Source organism: Leucopleurus acutus (assembly GCF_964270905.1).
Source record: "Leucopleurus acutus genome assembly, chromosome: 6".
In the NCBI taxonomy this organism is placed as follows: domain Eukaryota; kingdom Metazoa; phylum Chordata; class Mammalia; order Artiodactyla; family Delphinidae; genus Leucopleurus; species Leucopleurus acutus.
The window spans coordinates 36,915,546-36,933,075 of record NC_139149.1 but is presented as its reverse complement, the minus strand read 5'-3'; the positions used below and the strand labels follow the sequence as shown (position 1 = coordinate 36,933,075).

The 17,530-nt window shown below is 35.4% G+C and overlaps 2 protein-coding genes across 4 annotated transcripts in view; one reads left to right on the top strand and one right to left on the bottom strand.

The window, feature by feature from the left end:
- The window catches only part of ORC4 (origin recognition complex subunit 4), a 95,539-nt gene extending 84,029 nt beyond the window's left edge, over nucleotides 1–11,510 (top strand). For both annotated transcript variants that reach the window (XM_082841459.1, XM_082841460.1), the window contains 4 exons: nucleotides 7,229–7,337; nucleotides 8,065–8,160; nucleotides 8,246–8,313; nucleotides 10,538–11,510. In XM_082841459.1, coding sequence (XP_082697585.1) covers nucleotides 7,229–7,337; nucleotides 8,065–8,160; nucleotides 8,246–8,313; nucleotides 10,538–10,726 — 462 coding nt within the window. In that variant the 3' untranslated portion in view covers nucleotides 10,727–11,510. The remainder of the gene's footprint in view (nucleotides 1–7,228; nucleotides 7,338–8,064; nucleotides 8,161–8,245; nucleotides 8,314–10,537) is intronic.
- Nucleotides 11,511–11,562: 52 nt separating this feature from the next.
- ACVR2A (activin A receptor type 2A) overlaps nucleotides 11,563–17,530 on the bottom strand; it is an 88,748-nt gene continuing 82,780 nt past the window's right edge. For both annotated transcript variants that reach the window (XM_082841318.1, XM_082841319.1), the window contains exon 11: nucleotides 11,563–17,296. In XM_082841318.1, coding sequence (XP_082697444.1) covers nucleotides 17,102–17,296 — 195 coding nt within the window. In that variant the 3' untranslated portion in view covers nucleotides 11,563–17,101. The remainder of the gene's footprint in view (nucleotides 17,297–17,530) is intronic.

Sequence of the window (17,530 nt, the reverse complement as noted above, 5' to 3'; positions counted from 1 at the left end):
ACTTACAGACTGAAAGTGAGGGGATGGAAAAAGATATTCCATGCAAATGGAAATCACAAGAAAGCTGGAGTAGCAATACTCATATCAGATAAAATAGACTTTAAAATAAAGAATGTTACAAGAGACAAGGAAGGACACTACATAATGATCAATGGATCAATCCAAAAGAAGATATAACAATTATAAATATATATGCACCCAACATAGGAGCACATCAATACATAAGACAGCTGCTAACAGCTATAAAAGAGGAAATCAACCGTAACACAATAATAGTGGGCGACTTTAACACCTCACTTACACCAAGGGACAGATCATCCAAAATAAAAATAAATAAGGAAACAGAAGCTTTAAATGACACAATAGACCAGATAGATTTAATTTTATTTATAGGACATTTCATCCCAAAACAGCAGATTACACTTTCTTCTCAAATGCGCACAGAATATTCTCCAGGATAGATCACATCTTGGGTCACAAATCAACCCCAGTAATTTTAAGAAAATTGAAATCATATCAAGAATCTTTTCTGACCACAGCACTATGAAATTAGAAATCAATTACAGGGAAAAAAACATAAAAGACCACAAACACATGGAGGCTAAGCACTAAGTTACTGAGTAACCAAGAGATCACTGAAGAAATCAAAGAGGAAGTTAAACAATACCTAGCGATGAGTGACAATGAAAACACAACGATCCAAAACCTATGGGATGCAGCAAAAGCAGTTCTAAGAGGGAAGTTTATAGCTATACAAGCCTACCGCAAGAAACAAGAAATGTCTCAAATAAACAATCTAACCTTACACCTAAAGGAACTACATAAAGAAGAACAAAACAAAATCCAAAGTTAGCAGAAGGAAAGAAATCATAAAGATCAGAGCAGAAATCAGTGAAATAGAAACAAAGAAAATAATAGCAAAGATTAATAAAACTAAAAGCTGGTTCTTTGAGAAGGTAAACAAAATTGATAAACTGTTAGCCAGACTCATCAAGAAAAAGAGGGAGAGGACTCAAATCAATAAAATTAGAAATGAAAAAGGAGAAGTTACAACGGAAACCGCAGAAATACAAAGCATCCTAAGAGACTACTACAGGCAACTCTATGCCAATAAAATGGACAACCTGGAAGAAATGGACAAATTCTTAGAAAGGTATAACCTTCCAAGACTGAACCAGGAAGAAATAGAAAATATGAACAGACCAATCACAAGTAATGAAATTGAAACAGTGATTAAAAATTTTCTAACAAGCAAAAGTCCAGAACCAGATGGCTTCACAGGTGAATTCTATCAAACATTTACAGAAGAGCTAACACCCATCCTTCTCAAACTCTTCTAAAAAGTGGTGGAGGAAGGAACACTCCCAAACTCATTCTGTGAGGCCACCATCACCCTGATACCAAAACCAGACAAAGATACTACAAAAGAAGAAAATTACAGACCAATATCACTGATGAATATAGATGCAAAAATCCTCAACAAACTACTAGCAAACAGAATCCAACAACACATTAAAAGGATCATACACCGTGATCAAGTGGGACTTATCCCAGGGATGCAAGGATTCTTCAATATACACAAATCAATCAACGTGATACACCATATTAACAAATTGATGAATAAAAACCATATGATCATCTCAATAGATGCAGAAAAAGCTTTTGACAGAATTCAACACTCATTTATGATAAAAACTCTTCAGAAAGTGGGCATAAAGGGAACCTACCTCAACATAATAAATGCCATATATGACAAACCCACAGCAAACATCATTCTCAATGGTGAAAAACTGAAAGCATTTCCTCTAAGATCAGGAACAAGGCAAGGATGTCGACTCTCACCACTATTATTCAACATAGTTTTGGAAGCTTTAGCCACAGCAATCAGAAGAAAAAGAAATAAAAGGAATACAAATTGGAAAAGAAGAAGTAAAAGTGTCACTGCAGATGACATGATACCATACATAGAGAATCCTAAAGATGCCACCAGAAACCTACTAGAGCTAATCAATGAATTTGGTAAAGTTGCAAGATACAAAATTAATGCACAGAAATCTCTTGCATTCCTATACACTAATGATGAAAACTCTGAAAGAGAAGTTAAGGAAACACTCCCATTTACCACTGCAACAAAAAGAATAAAATACCTAGGAATAAACCTACTTAGGGAGACAAAAGACCTGTATGCAGAAAACTATAAGACACTGATGAAAGAAATTATAGATGATACCGACAGATGGAGAGATATACCGTGTTCTTGGATCGGAAGAATCAATATTGTGAAAATGACTATACTACCCAAAGCAATCTACAGATTCAATGCCATCCCTATCAAATTACCAATGGCATTTTTTACGGAACTAGAACAAAAAATCTTAAAATTTGTATGGAGACACAACAGACCCTGAATAGCTAAAGCAGTCTTCGGGGCAGAAAACAGAGCTGGAGGAATCAGACTCCCTGAGTTCAGACTGTACTACGAAGCTACAGTAATCAAGACAATATGGTACTGGCACAAAAACAGAAACATAAATCAATGGACCAAGATAGAAAGCCCAGAGATAAACCCACGCATCTATGATCAACTAATCTATGACAAAGGAGTCAAAAATATACAATGGAGAAAAGAGAGTCTCTTCATAAGTGGTGCTGGGAAAACTGGACAGCTACATGTAAAAGAATGAAATTAGAGCACTCCCTAACACCATACACAAAAATAAACTCAAAATGGATTAGAGACCTAAATGTAAGACCAGACACTATAAAATTCTTAGAGGAAAACATAGGAAGAACACTTTTTGACAGAAATCACAGAAAGATCTTTTTTGATCCATCTCCTAGAGTAATGGAAATAAAAACAAAAATAAACAAATGGGACCTAATGAAACTTCAAAGCTTTTGCACAACAAAGGAAACCATAAACAAGATGAAAAGACAACCCTCTGAATGGGAGAAAATATTTGCAAATGAATCAGCAGACAAAGGATTAATCTCCAAAATGTATAAACAGCTCAACAGCTCAATAGTAAAAAAAAAACAACCCAATCCAAAAATGGGCAAAAGACCTAAATAGACATTTCTCCAAAGAAGACATACAGATGGCCAAGAAGCACATGAAAATTTGCTCAACCTCACTAATTATTAGAGAAATGCAAATCAAAACTACAATGAGGTATCACCTCACACCAGTTAGAATAGGCATCCTCAGAAAATCTACAAACAACAAATGCTGGAGAGGGTGTGGAGAAAAGGGAACCCTCTTGCACTGTTGGTGGGAATGTAAATTGATACAGCCACTATGGAGAACAGTGTGGAGGTTCCTTAAAAACTAGAACTACCATATGATCCAGCAATCCCATTACTGGGCATATACCCAGAGAAAACCATAATTCAAAAAGACACATGCACCCCAATGTTCATTGCAGCACTATTTACAATAGCCAGGTCATGGAAGCAAACTAAATGCCCCTCGACAGACAAATGGTTAAAGAGGATGTGGTACATATATGCAATGGAATATTACTCAGCCATAAAAAGGAACGAAATTGGGTCATTTGTTGAGATGTGGATGGATCTAGAGACTGTTGTACAGAGTGAAGTAAGTCAGAAAAAGAAAAACAAATATCGTATATTAATGCATATATGTGGAACCTAGAAAAATGGTACAGATGAACCAGTTTGCAGGGCAGAAGTTGAGACACAGATGTAGAGAACAAACGTATGGACACCAAGGGGGGAAAACCGCGGTGGGGTGAGGATGGTGGTGTGCTGAATTGGGTGATTGGGATTGTCATGTATACACTGATGTGTATAAAATTGATGACTAATAAGAACCTGCAATATAAAAAAAATAAAATAAAATTTAAAAATTAAATAAAAAAGACCACCTGAGGACAGATTAAAGGAGTGCAGGCCCTGCATACACCCTGATCCTTATCAGCAACCCTGGCCTTGAACCATTGTTATAAAACTCCTCACTAAATCCTCCCAGGTTGGGACCCACAGTTTTCAAGGGCAGGAGTCTGCTGTCTCCCCCTTTGCCTGGCAAAGCAATAAAGCTATTCTTTTCTACTTCATCCAAAACTCTGTCTGTGAGATACAATTCAGCACCGGTGCACAGAGCCCGAGTTTTTGCATCCCGACCATAAAAAAAAAAATAATAATGAAAAATAAAGGGAAGAACTAAGAATATGAGTGCAAGCAATCCACCATTGTAGAATCCCACATGACTTACAAATTGCAAAGATATTTAACCTCTCCAGTAATTAGGGAAATGGTACAATTTAAACTTTACATTTAAACCCTTTTTTCTGCCAATCTGGTGGGTGTCAAAAGTTGGTGGGTGTCTGGGGCTTCCCTGGTGGCGCAGTGGTTGAGGGTCCGCCTGCCGATGCAGGGGACACAGGTTCGTGCCCCGGTCCGGGAGGATCCCACCTACCGCGGAGCAGCTGGGCCCATGAGCCATCGCTGTTGAGCCTGCGCTTCTGGAGCCTGTGCTCCGCAACGGGAGAGGCCACAACAGTGAGAGGCCCGCGTACTGCAACAATAACAACAACAAAAGTTTATGTCTGATGATATGGTGACTGTTACGTTTATTGCTGCTAGTAGTGTAAATATGTATAGATACTTTGGAGAGCAATATGGAAAATTAGGTATCTAGAGAGACTCAAATACACAAGAAGGCATGTACAAGATTGTTTATTGCAGCCTTGTTTATAGTCCCTCCACCAAAATGACAGACACCCATCAATAAGGGAAAGAATAATTAAATTGTGCATATATACAAAGGAATATAACAAAAAAAAAGAATAAACCACAATTGACATCTGGACATAGATGAATTCTCATGACAGATGTTTAGTGAAGAAAGAGTAGCATTAAGTACAATATGGTATTTATATAAAAGTTGAAAATTACTCTGTATTGTCTAGGAATACAAAGATATGTAGTAGAAGGATGAAGACTTGCATGATTTTTTTGCATGGAGAAGAGTAGAGAGTCCAACCAGGGCAAGAGACAGGAGCTTCAACTCTGTAAGTTTATATTTTGTAAGCTGAGAAAGTGGTCATGGATATTCATTATATTATTCTCTTGCCTTTTTATATGTCAAAAATATTTTATAATAAAAGGAAAAAGAAAAGGTAAGAGAAAAGGAAGGAGCTACTGGGTACCTTGTCCCTCCCAGTATGGGGAATGAAGGACAAGGATTACCAAACTTTTTTGTTCAGTTAAAGACCCTGGGCCCTGGTTAAAAAAGGGAGAGAGTTCAAGGCAATAGAAATAAAAGGAAAAATAAACAAATGGGACCTAATCAAACTTACAGGCTTTTGTACAGCAAAGGAAACCATAAACAAAGCAGAAAGACAACCTAAGAACTGGGAGAAAATATTTGCAAATGATGTGACAGACAAGGGCTTAATTTCCAAAATATACGAACAGATCATACAACTTAATAATAACAACAATTAAAAAACCCAATCAAAAAATAGGCAGTAGACCTAAATAGATACTTCTCCAAAGAAGGCATACAGATGGTAACGGGCACATGAAAAGATGTTCAACATTGCTAATTATTAGAGAAATGCAAATCAAAACTACAATGAGGTACCGCCTCACACTGGTCAGAATGGCCATGATTAAAAAGTCTACAAATAACAAATGCTGGAGAGAGTGTGGAATGTAAATTTGTGCAGCAAATTTACCTATGTTACCTACCTATGTTGGTAGGAATGTGAATTCGTGCAGCTGCTATGGAAAACAGTATGGAGGTTCTTCAAAAAACTAAAAATAGATTTGCCATGTGATCCAGTAATCCCACTCCTGGGCATATATTTGCACAAACCTATAATTCAAAAAGATACATGCAACCATATGTTCATAGCAGCACTATTCACAATAGCCAAGACGTGGAAACAACCTAAATGTCTATCGATAGATGAATGGATAATGAAGATGTGGTACACATATATACAGTGGAATACTACTCAGCCATTAAAAAGGAGTGAAATAATGCCATTTGCAACAACATGGATGGACCTAGAGATCATCATACTAACTGAAGTAAGTCAGAAAGAGAAAGACAAATACCATATACTATCAATTATATGTGGAATCTAAAATATGACACAAATGAACTTATCTACGAAGCAGAGACAGACTCACAGACATAGAGAATAGACTTGTGGCTGCCGAGGGTGAGAGTGGGGTGGTGGAGGGATGGATTGGCAGTATGGGATTAGCAGATGCAAAATATAGGTAGAATGGATAAACAACAAGTTCCCACTGTATAGCACAGGGAACTATATTCAATATCCTGTGATAAACCATAGTGAAAAAGAGTGTATATATATGTATAACTGAATCACTTTGCTATACAGTAGAAATTAACACAACATTGTAAATCAACTATGCTTCAATAAAATATATTTTTTTTTTAAAAAAGGAGTTTCTAGTGTTAGTGTCCCAAATATTACATGGCATATACTTACACTAAGAAATTACTCATTGTTTACCTGGAATTCAAATTTAATGAGATGTCATGCATTTTTACCTGCTCACCCTACTTATATGACTAAATTTAAATGCTGAGTCAATTATATTTCAATGAAAATAAATTTTTAAAAAATTAAGTAAAATTTAGATGTTAGGAAAGTTACAAATAAATCTTCAAATGCAGAAGTTTTTGTTAGTCGTTGGACAGAGCACTTGCTACATGGAGGCAACTTGTCCTTGCTTTCAAGGAGAGTTGTTTCTTGGTATAATTTTGTTTTTGTTTTTTTATTTTTAATACAATTGAATATAAAGTAGCTCACCTCTGTCACTTAAGACTAATAACCTGGATTGGTCGATTGGGTGGTAAGAAAGTTTTTACAAGTCACACTTCTGCCTTTTTGGTTTGGTTTAGTCTGGGGCTTTAAATAGTAGTCTTACTTATTTTTGGTCTCTTCTCGTCACCCTACTCCTTCTAAAGTATTTTTCTTTTGAGGAGTTGTAAACAAACAAGATATGCAAATGGAAGGGGTAGAGAGAGCAGCAAGAATTTTTTAATGCTTTACATTTATACAGTTACATGACATATGAACTGAAATACTGTATTTTAATAGACCTAAATATGAGAATACCTTTCCCAGGCATTACTATTTCCTCTTTCATAACTCTCTGAATTAAGAAGTTTTGTTAAAGTGCCTAAGTAAATATGCAGTTGTTTTTCTGATCTGCATTTCCTTAGATGCTTGCTTTAAATCGTGTAACACCATCACACCCATTTATGACTGCAGCAGATCTGATGGAGGCAAACCAGCTGTGTAGCATGGACTCTAAAGCAAATATTGTACATGGTGAGAAACCTGCTTAATTAGTAGTTTTTTAAATGTTTGAGTTTATATAATGGTATGATTTTCAAAATTATAATTAACATTGGGTATAGTATTTGATGTACAGAATACTTTTATATCCATACGTCCTTTAACTCAGCCCTTTAAAAGGTATTGTTCCTCCCATTTAAAGTGAAAGGAACTCGAGGCACTGCCTCACTTGCTACATTGTAAATCCAGCTGAGACTGTATTGCAGGCGTTCTCATTGCACCAAGTGCTAATGAAGGCCACTGGCTTTTAGCCATTTGGGGTTCACTATCCCTTTTGAGAATCTAATGAACCTTCTCCTCTCCAGGAAATAAAAAAATTAGATATAATTTCCAGGGGATTAGAGATTCTGAATAATCGAGGGCCCTGTGTAATTTTAAAGTTACATCATAATTGCAGCTCTGGTTTATGTGGTTAAGTGTTAGATAGTATTGTCTCGAATCCTTGTACCATCTCTGGAAGTTTAGAAAGATCCTATTTTACATATATGAAAACTGAGCTCAGGGAGGTTGAGTAACTTTCTTAAGATTATTCAGATAATAGTGACTGAAACACATTTGAACCTAGAGGGGTGTCTTGACCTCCCTCCACCCCTCAAAACCATAATCTTTCACTTTATCCTTCTATTTGAAGGAAAGTTATTTCAGTCTTATGTATCAGTAAATAAACTATACCTCATAGTTTGTTCCCCTTTTATTATAGGTCTGTCAGTCTTGGAAATCTGTCTTATCATAGCAATGAAACATTTAAATGACATCTATGAAGAGGAACCCTTTAATTTTCAAATGGTTTATAATGGTGAGATGAGACATTGGTATTTTCTAACACTACTACCCCCACTGCTTATTTGAAGCTACTAATGCTGTCATTGCTTTCTGTCCAGAGTTTCAGAAGTTTGTTCAAAGGAAGGCCCATTCTGTTTATAATTTTGAGAAACCTGTTGTCATGAAGGTAAGAGTTTTAATTTTTAAAGGCTTATTTTTACATCTGATTTGATTGTATATATCATAGTTGCACTTTCATTAATTTTGAAACATTAGGTATTATCATAGGAATTTTATTCAAAACAGACCAAAAAAAATCAATCTAAAAATGAAATGTTTGAATCATTCTGAAGAATGCAGCCAGTTCTTTTTACAGTTTTGGGGGTATACTGCCCTCTACTGTCTCTTCCTAGAACTGGCATCGTGCAAAGGATCTACTCGTTACAGTCATAACCCTATCCCTTTATACCTCTAAGCTTGGCTTTATAATCTCAGCAGTAAAAAGAGACCGAATGGGTCATTAAGAAAACAAAAAAGAATCTCATTGGTTGGTGAGGGTATACAGAGAAAGTTTTGTTAGGGGTGAGGCATGAGTTTTAAAACTTGAGGAACTTTATTCTAGCATACCATTGTCCACCAGAAATATGAGCCACATAATGTAATTTTAGATTTTCTAGTAGCAACAAAAAAGTAAAACAAAAAAAAGGTGAAATTAACTTGGACAGTAAATTTTATTTACTGTACCAAAATCTTTTGATCTATAGTCAATATAGAAAATTATTAATGAAGTTTATTTTCTTTTGTGTTAAATCTTTGAAATTCTATGTGTTTACATTTAAAGCACATCTTAATTCACTGACTATTCATTGGAAATAATTGCTCTTTAGATTCCTTCAATTATTTTTTTTAGATTCCTTATTTAGCTGAAGTAGATTTACACTATGAAATTGTTTCAAACATACAAATTTTCTAAGTGTTAGTTTTTTAATTAAACTTAATAAAAATTAAATAAAATTAAAAATAGAGTCCCACATTTCAAATGCTCAAGAGCCCCGTGTAGCTAGTGGTTACCTATTGGACAGCACAACTCTAGAGGACTTTATGGAAAGAAACACCTTTTTTGATTTTTTTTTAAGCAGTGGACCCATAGCTTCTTTAGCATCCTTTATAAGGGATTAGTAGTCAATTTTATTTCTTACAGCAACCAAAAAATGTGAGATCAGGGCATTGCCATTTCTTCAAAACAATAGGAAAAGTATTTAGAATACTGGAGGTTGGTTTTTTCCTCCCTTCCTAATGTCCACATTTTTCTGATAGTCATAGCTTGTGGGAGTTGTATGAGTGGAAAGGTTTAGCTGAGCACTTAAATTTTTATGAGTAATTTGAAGCTGCTCATTTCTACCTTTTAATTAAATAAGAAAGTATTTTGCTACCTAGAAATACTTTAAATCTCCTCAGTTTTATTCAGCCAGTACCTGCAGCCTCTAGTATTTTCTCATTTTCAGAAATTAATGGTGTCTGAACTGTTTCTCTTTTCATCAGAAGAATTTTTATAGTACATAAAGAATATATTCCAACAGTATTTTTCACAATGAGCCTTCAGAATAGAAAGCTCATAATCTATTTCAGTGTCTCAGTATTTAATGGTTAGTAGGTCATGATTTACTGGGGTTTTTTTAATACATTAATAAAATACCTAAAACAACAAACATGGTTAGAAAAGACATAATACATGAATGTTGGAGGTAAGAGGAAGCAGACAGTAAAGAGCCCTGTTAAGGTGGGGAAGATGAAAGAAAGGGACTTTCTGACGGGTTGTAGTGGTCTGTCAGACTTCTTAGGGAAACAGGAGCCTGTCTTTTCCTCCATACCTGTACCACTCTGCTGAATCATTTATTTATAGGGTTAGCTGAACAGGTGTACTCCTACAGGTCTTTCCTGCCTCCCTCTCTTTTTACAGCTGTATTAAACTTTTACACAGCAAAGTCTTACAAAGGTAGAAACAAATGTAAAGGCGAATTTGAGTAACCTAGGCAATTAGTCAAAAAGTACTGGTCTTATCAGATCTTAGGTTTTTATAGAGAACTAGAAACTGTTAACTTAAGTACTAGGAGGAGATATGACATAGAATGAGGTTAGGAACAAAAACCACGTTGTACAAACTGAATTAAGTTTGCCCTGTTTATATTCAGTGATGCAGGGACGGATAACTGTATATAGACACTGCCTCGTGTGATGTGTGAAGTTTTTATGAGGTTAATGAGAGTTGTTTTTGAACTTTACTGATATCTATTAAGTTTTGTTTCCTGGTACTCTATTCCACAACTGACCAAGATCCTGACTGTTCTCTGAGTTAATGTTGTTTACTTTACTTCCCCTATTCAACCTAAACTATTTCTTTCATCTTTCAGGCCTTTGAACATTTACAACAATTAGAATTAATAAGGCCCATGGAAAGAACATCAGTAAATGCACAGAGGGAGTACCAGCTGATGAAACTACTTTTGGATAATACGCAAATTATGAATGCTTTGCAAAAATACCCTAACTGTCCTACAGATGTTAGGCAGTGGGCAACATCCTCCCTAAGCTGGTTATGAATATAACCATGGCTTCAGTTGTGGAGTTTCAGGCATACTTCTCTAAAGAATGTTGTCCTTCAACAAGATATGTTATTACATTTTCTTATATTTATAAAAATGTATTTTTGTATTTATGGGAGACTGTTACACATGTAGCATCATGGCTGTGCCTTGCCTTTGAATCACGGCACATGAGCAGTTACATGATTTATAATTCCAGTAATTTAGATTATGTTGTAGGTAGTTGTTCAAAAAAATAAATATGACTATTTTAGGGATTGAATCATATGCTTATTTAACACTTGTGAAGTATTTATGTGGTACATTTGAAGAGTTCATTTCAACCCAGCAGCCAGATGTTTTTACAAACCTTAAAGCAGTAAAGAAACAATGGTAAGAGTTGAGGTGTAATGAGTAATCTTTTGGTCCTTTGGGAGGTGCTGCAGTTTTTCTGTATTCATGGAAATTTGGGATTCTGTCCCAGACCCACGTCTTCTAGTTCAGGAGACTGATCAGTTTGGCTAGAAGATGGTTTACACGGAAGAAAAAAGCAAAAGGTTTGACCATTTTCTTCCAGGCTTTTTATAATACCATCTACAGAAGAATCTTTTGTAGCATGTTTTAAAATGCAGATTCTGGGGCCTGTTCTAGGGACTAGCATTTGTCTTTCTGACACAGGCAGTTTAGGGGATCCTGTGAACCCACCCCCACAGATAATGGAAAGTGTATGACGGTGCTAACTAAACCTGCTTGTATCAAAATGTGGAGCCCTAGGAGCGAGGAACGTGGGAATGGCAAAGCATCAGGAATCCATGAACTAATGCTGGTATATGTTTAAAATGAAATTTAGTAAGCATTCATTACGTGTTAGTGACTTCATTTATTTAAAAATATTTGATTGTCTATTATTTTCATGGAAGGTTTACTAAAGACAGACTCCCTATCCTTGTGCAGTTTGTAATCCTTTTAACTGTCAAAGACCTTATGATACTTAGTTACTGTTGTTTACAGGTGAGAAAACTAACACAGTAGTGGCCCTGTCCAGAGGATTGACAGACCCTGGAATTCAACTCATTTCGTTGACACCAAAACTCAGTAATGCGTTCCTTACCATGTATTTTTAAAAGTATACTCTAAAAAACTATTTACGTGGTTTTTAAGAAGTATTGCGTTTAAAATGGAATATGAGATTTCTGTGCATAAAAATAGCTCTTTAGTAGTTGCAACCTGTTCTTTGTATACCGGCATTCTAAGTTTTCAGATCACTGTCATTTACTTTTCAGCAGTGTATTATGAAAGCTAAGGCTTGCACCCTGGTTCTATGCAATAGTCTACAGATTTTTAGGACATATTTTGAAAAAATACTTCCCATGGTGGCATCACTATTACCAGAAGCAAGGATTTTGCACTTGAGCTAAGATTGTCCCTTTAAAAATTCTTCTCAACTGTTTAGAGAAGTACCCTCTGCTTAAAGGTACTGACCATAAAAGCACCCAAAGAACTGGCTTGAAGATTGCAAATTTTTATCAGCTTAAGATGCCACTAGAAGTTTGAGAGCCCTCACCTGCCTTACAGAAAATCCATCAATATCAGTGAAAGAGCTATGAAACACACTAGAAAAAGTAGGTTAGCAGAAGTCATACAAATGAAGCACGTGCCTACATTTCAAGGGCATTTTTTTCAGAGGAATGTTGATGTACCCCTTTCCACATTCCCTAATACAGAGAAGCTAAATATACTTAAAATTTTTTAAACTAACTTCATCTCTTAAATTGCTTAAACCATCATGAATAAAATAAAAACCAAATCTGAAAAAGCCCTAGTAAAAAGCTTTCGAGAATAATGTAAACAAATATGGCTTAAAGATATTTTCATTTACTAGAGGAGGAATGTAGCCTGTTAACAGCGCAATCAAAAGACTGAAAACCAGGTGAGGAGGAATGTTAGCGCCATCAGTGCAGTTTTCACTCATGTGATTCCCTCCAGGTGCCCTACCAAAAACAGGATCTTATTAAGAAAAAAAGTCTTTCCAATTTTGTGGACATGCATGTGAATGGCTCTGAGGAGATAAGAGCTGTTGGTCCAAACTTACCACATCATGATGCTATATGTGTTGATTATATACTATTAACTGTCTGAAGAATCTGTTTTGCAGAACAACGCTGTGGAAACAGTTTCGGTCTTTCTGTAGAGATTCCTTGCAGATTCCACCATGGTTTGCATTTTCATTTGGTTTTAGAAGACAACGCAGGTTCTTTCAAACCACCATAACCTAAGTGTTGCCCTTTCCTTCACCTTTACCCCCCAAAAATTGAGAATCCATGGATGTGAACTGTGACGCTCAGTGTGACAAGGTAGGGCTCTTCCACCCCCCCGTTTCTTCGAAAGTCACAGGATAAACAAAAGAATTTGCAACACTAAAAATGTAAATGAATGCTAGCTTCCTTGGTGATCTCTCTCACCGATTACCCTAAGTGAAAATACCAGAATTCTTCTGTTCAACTGGTAAACTAGTTACAGTTGGGAAGAGTAGTTTATGTCTTTGATGTCTATTACCTAAGCCACTTTTTTTAAATCTCCGTATGAAAAGACAAGGTAACTAAGACCATTTAGCCTCTCTTAAAATTGGCAGGACCAACATATGTAGTTTAGTGGGAATACAATCTGTTTACACAACAAAGGAGGGAAATGCCACAACTGACAAACCTCCCTTTCACCTATCCCCATTCTTGCAAATCTCAAGGCGTAAGCCTCACTGTAAATTATAAAGCTACTGTTCCCCTCTTTAAGAACGTATAACTAAAGAAAAACTTCATATGCAAATCATACCATATTTATTTTTTTATTTAACTTGGGAATGGAATGGGGATAGCATACATTTTATTTGTACAATATTTAACAATCACTTACCCAAGGTGGGGTTTTATGGGACTTTTTTTTTTCTTTTTTAACTTTTTGTTAAATACTTGCAGAAAAAATAGCAAGTACAATTTGACAGTAGTACAACAACCTGTGCCCAAAACACTGACAAGAAATACAGAGTAAAGCTAAAATAACTGTTTACCAATATTTTGAGAGGTAACAAATAGGATATGGGTTGAGACTGCATTAAAAAATGTACTGCTGGTTGAATATCTGAGGTAAATGATGTTCAATCAAGATGCTACTTGTATCATTTTGCCCATAAATCAGTAAATAATTTTATGCACATTATACCAAATGTTCCTAAAAAGTAGTATTTTAAAAAGGTAAAAAAGAGAAACTGGAAAATATCCGTGGTGAAGCATTTTTTTAAAACAGTAATCAGTTTATTCCACTAAACTATCATCTGGCCAGGATTTTTCCCCTACCACCTGCATTTTACTTAAATGTAGCTGTTACCTAGGAGTGAGGAAAGGGGGAAGAACAGATTCTTTTTAGTTTCATGATATATGACTCATTTTTAAGTTATAAACTTTTTTTTTTCCTGATTGTATTTTCAAAACATCACCATGAAGGACAGTGCAAGTTCATGGGACCAACAATTGTGAGGCACAGTCTCTGTTCTGGAATTCACAAGGTACCTGTAATAAACATTCAAACAAGAATCACACATCACATGCTAAAAACTTCCTAGCATCTAAAATACATACAAGAGCTGTGCAGGGCATAAACTTCGAATAAAGCCAAACACTGGTTAATCCATCAGTCCTATGGCAGTTGATCATAAAGCATTCCTTACACGGAGATCTGGGCAAGGTAGAGAGTATAAGTTAGAGCAGCAGTTCTGATGGGTGTCATAAAGGCAAAATACAAGACGAATCATAAGGAGCACCATACACATGAGGAAAAAATTACTGGGGTCTTAGTGTACCCCAAAACAAATCATTTTTCTCTTTTTGATCTTTCTTTTTTTCAGTATCCCTAAGCTCAAAGTTTTTATTAACTTGCCCACTTACTGACTGTAAACCAAACATGAAAATGCCCTGCAAAAGAAAGTTTTAACAAGACTAGGTATCAGGACAGGTAGTCACTGGAACATTCTTATTTTACTGCTTATAAAAAGTATTTTTCTGTCAATGTAATTCTCAAAAGGATACAGGTTTTAAAATTGGTTAGCTAGAGTTTTAAGTACAATACCCAGGATTTCTAAAAATTTTTTCTAACATGAAGAGAAAACTTTATTTTGTGAATAAGTGGTCTTATAAAGTTTATCTCTAAGATTCACATAAGCCAAACATTCATCATAATATTCCCTTTTGTTTTCTTTTGATTTGATTTTTTTTTTAACTTTTAAAAACAGGATTGTTCACAACAGGTAGAAATTAGTCTTCAGGAGATTAACAATTTTCATGTATGAACATTCTCATTTTCCCTTCTTAATTAGTTTCCAAGTGGAAGCAAAACCAGACCAAGAAATTGAGAAGCCAAGTACTTTTTGAAATAAAGGTGAACTCAACATTGAAATGGGAATTCTTAGAAATACAACAAAGCCTTGGGTACATTATGTGACCAAGAGCACAAAGTTCTGTATGGTGTGTGGCACACAGACAACAATGCTGTTATTCTTCTTTCCCTCCCTGCTTAAAGGAGTCTTGTTGACCTATGTATTATTTATAAATAACATAATTTATTATTCCCAGAGATTAAGTGCATGTTTTATGTAAAATGTAGTGTACTGTGTGGTTAAATAGCCATTTGAAGATAACACATTCACAGTGAGCTCCTGATAGTGACACGTAAAAAATTCTTTTATAAAATTAATGTATGGATTTTAAAATGACCTGACAAAAGTACATAGCATAATACTGGCTATTTGTTGGTCATCAGTAATCCAGAAATTCAGGAAATTAATGTTTTACTTTGGCCTATAAATTTGAGAAAGAATCCAATTATATTCTAATGTAATATTGTTTTGAAAAGCACTTTGGCACCTACCTACCGTCAATTCCATTTTCTTATCAAAGATAAGGCATGAACTATCCTAAACTAATATCAGGGTTAGTTGTAAAAGCAATTTGTGGGAGGAGGCTAAGCTATGTTACCTATATCAACATTGGTTACCTCTAAATGTCATTGCATATTTTAAGTTATAAGTTTAACTTGTTATCCCTGATTTGTTTTAAAGCAGTAACATCTGAAATCTGTGCTTAAAAATTTAAATCTCTATCCTAGGATAATTCTTGACATTTCACAGACATCAAATATTACTCTGACAAGATGGCACCAAGCAGAAATATAGTGATAAAGTTACAAGTCTCGAAGCAGAGAGTGAGGAATTCTGGGTAATGACACTTCCTGAGGTGATCCTAAAACAGTGATAAAGAATGTCCCACACACTGTTTGGTGAAAAGAAATACACTACAATTTTACATATATAAATAGGAAAAAAAAAATCTATTTTAAAAGAATAAAAATGAAGAGCTTTCCAGTGTTACAGCTCACTTTAAAAAATTTAAATCATGCTTTAAATTTTCAAATAGTCCCCAAGCACAGCACACCTAGAAAAATACGTAGGTAAGTATGCAACATTTTGGGAACTGGATATAAGATGAAGCTTTAAAATATGGGAGAAAGGGGAAAGACACCATTTTTTCATTTCAAAAAACAGCACTTTTTTTTCCTTAAATCACAAGCTAGCACAAGAAAAGCTAAAACACTGCTTTACGAATGGCCACTTACTGTTGGCACTAAGCATAGCTTACCTTTTTTCTTAAATAACACAGTGAATTTGTAATACCTTGTTACAAAACGGGTCAATTTATTATTCAAATTTTGTTAGTGTTTTCAATTTTATAATTTAGCAACCGTGGAACTGAGGTATACCTTGTTGAGGGAGGTTAAAGTAATGCTTGGAAGCCTCTTTACTGTACCCCACTTAGATGACTTTGTTTATGTACACAGAACAGCAGCACACTAAACATTCACAAGCTGTGTCATATTGGCATTACAATAGTCATTTATAGAAACACAACAGCAAATGCAATAAAAACAAGTTACCCTTTTTAAAATCTGAAATGAAAAGTTTTTGATTTAAAAAAAAAATAGCAGTAGTTCATTTAAGGAATTAGTGTCTTCGGACAGACATTAAGAAATCTGATGTCAGTTTTCAAACACTTGATTAGCCAGGTCCAAAAAGATCCTTGATTTGGAGAGGGCCACATTCTTCATGTACACTTCTTCAAAAGTTTCTTTTTAGAGTTTGCAACTTTTCTCTTAGTCTCATGTCCTTCATGTCTCTGCTACAGGCAATGCCATTAAGTCTCCCAGAGCCACCTTTTGAAACGAGGGTCTTCTTTCTGAGATGTCCAGGAGACATCTTACTCATTTCACACGGAAAATAAACTGTAAGCAGTTTCGTTAGCAGCTCCAGTTCAGAGTCCTGTTTCTCAGTGTGTACACATGGTGCAACCATCATAGACTAGATTCTTTGGGAGGAAAGTCAACATTTGTCACCATCGTGACCACTGTTACAATGTCCTCTGTGGTAATGATATTTGTTAGTCTTTGCATCTGAGTAATTCTTTCACCTACACATCCAGCTGATAACCTGGCTTCTGCATCATGATCCCAACATTCTTCTATCGTTTCACAGAGCATTGCCATTCCCTAAAAAGGAAAAACACATTCAAACACCACATCAGTTTTTGTTTTCTGTTAGGAAACAGACTAAAACTCTCACAAAAAAATTGCTATTTTTGTGGGTCGAAGAAAGTTTCAAGATTAGCCAAGTTTGATATTTGTCAGCATTCACTTTTGAGTATCTATTATATGCAGACACATGGAGAAAAGCACTGAGAGAAATCAATGTTTTTTTCTGAGCATTGGGACTATCACAGCAGG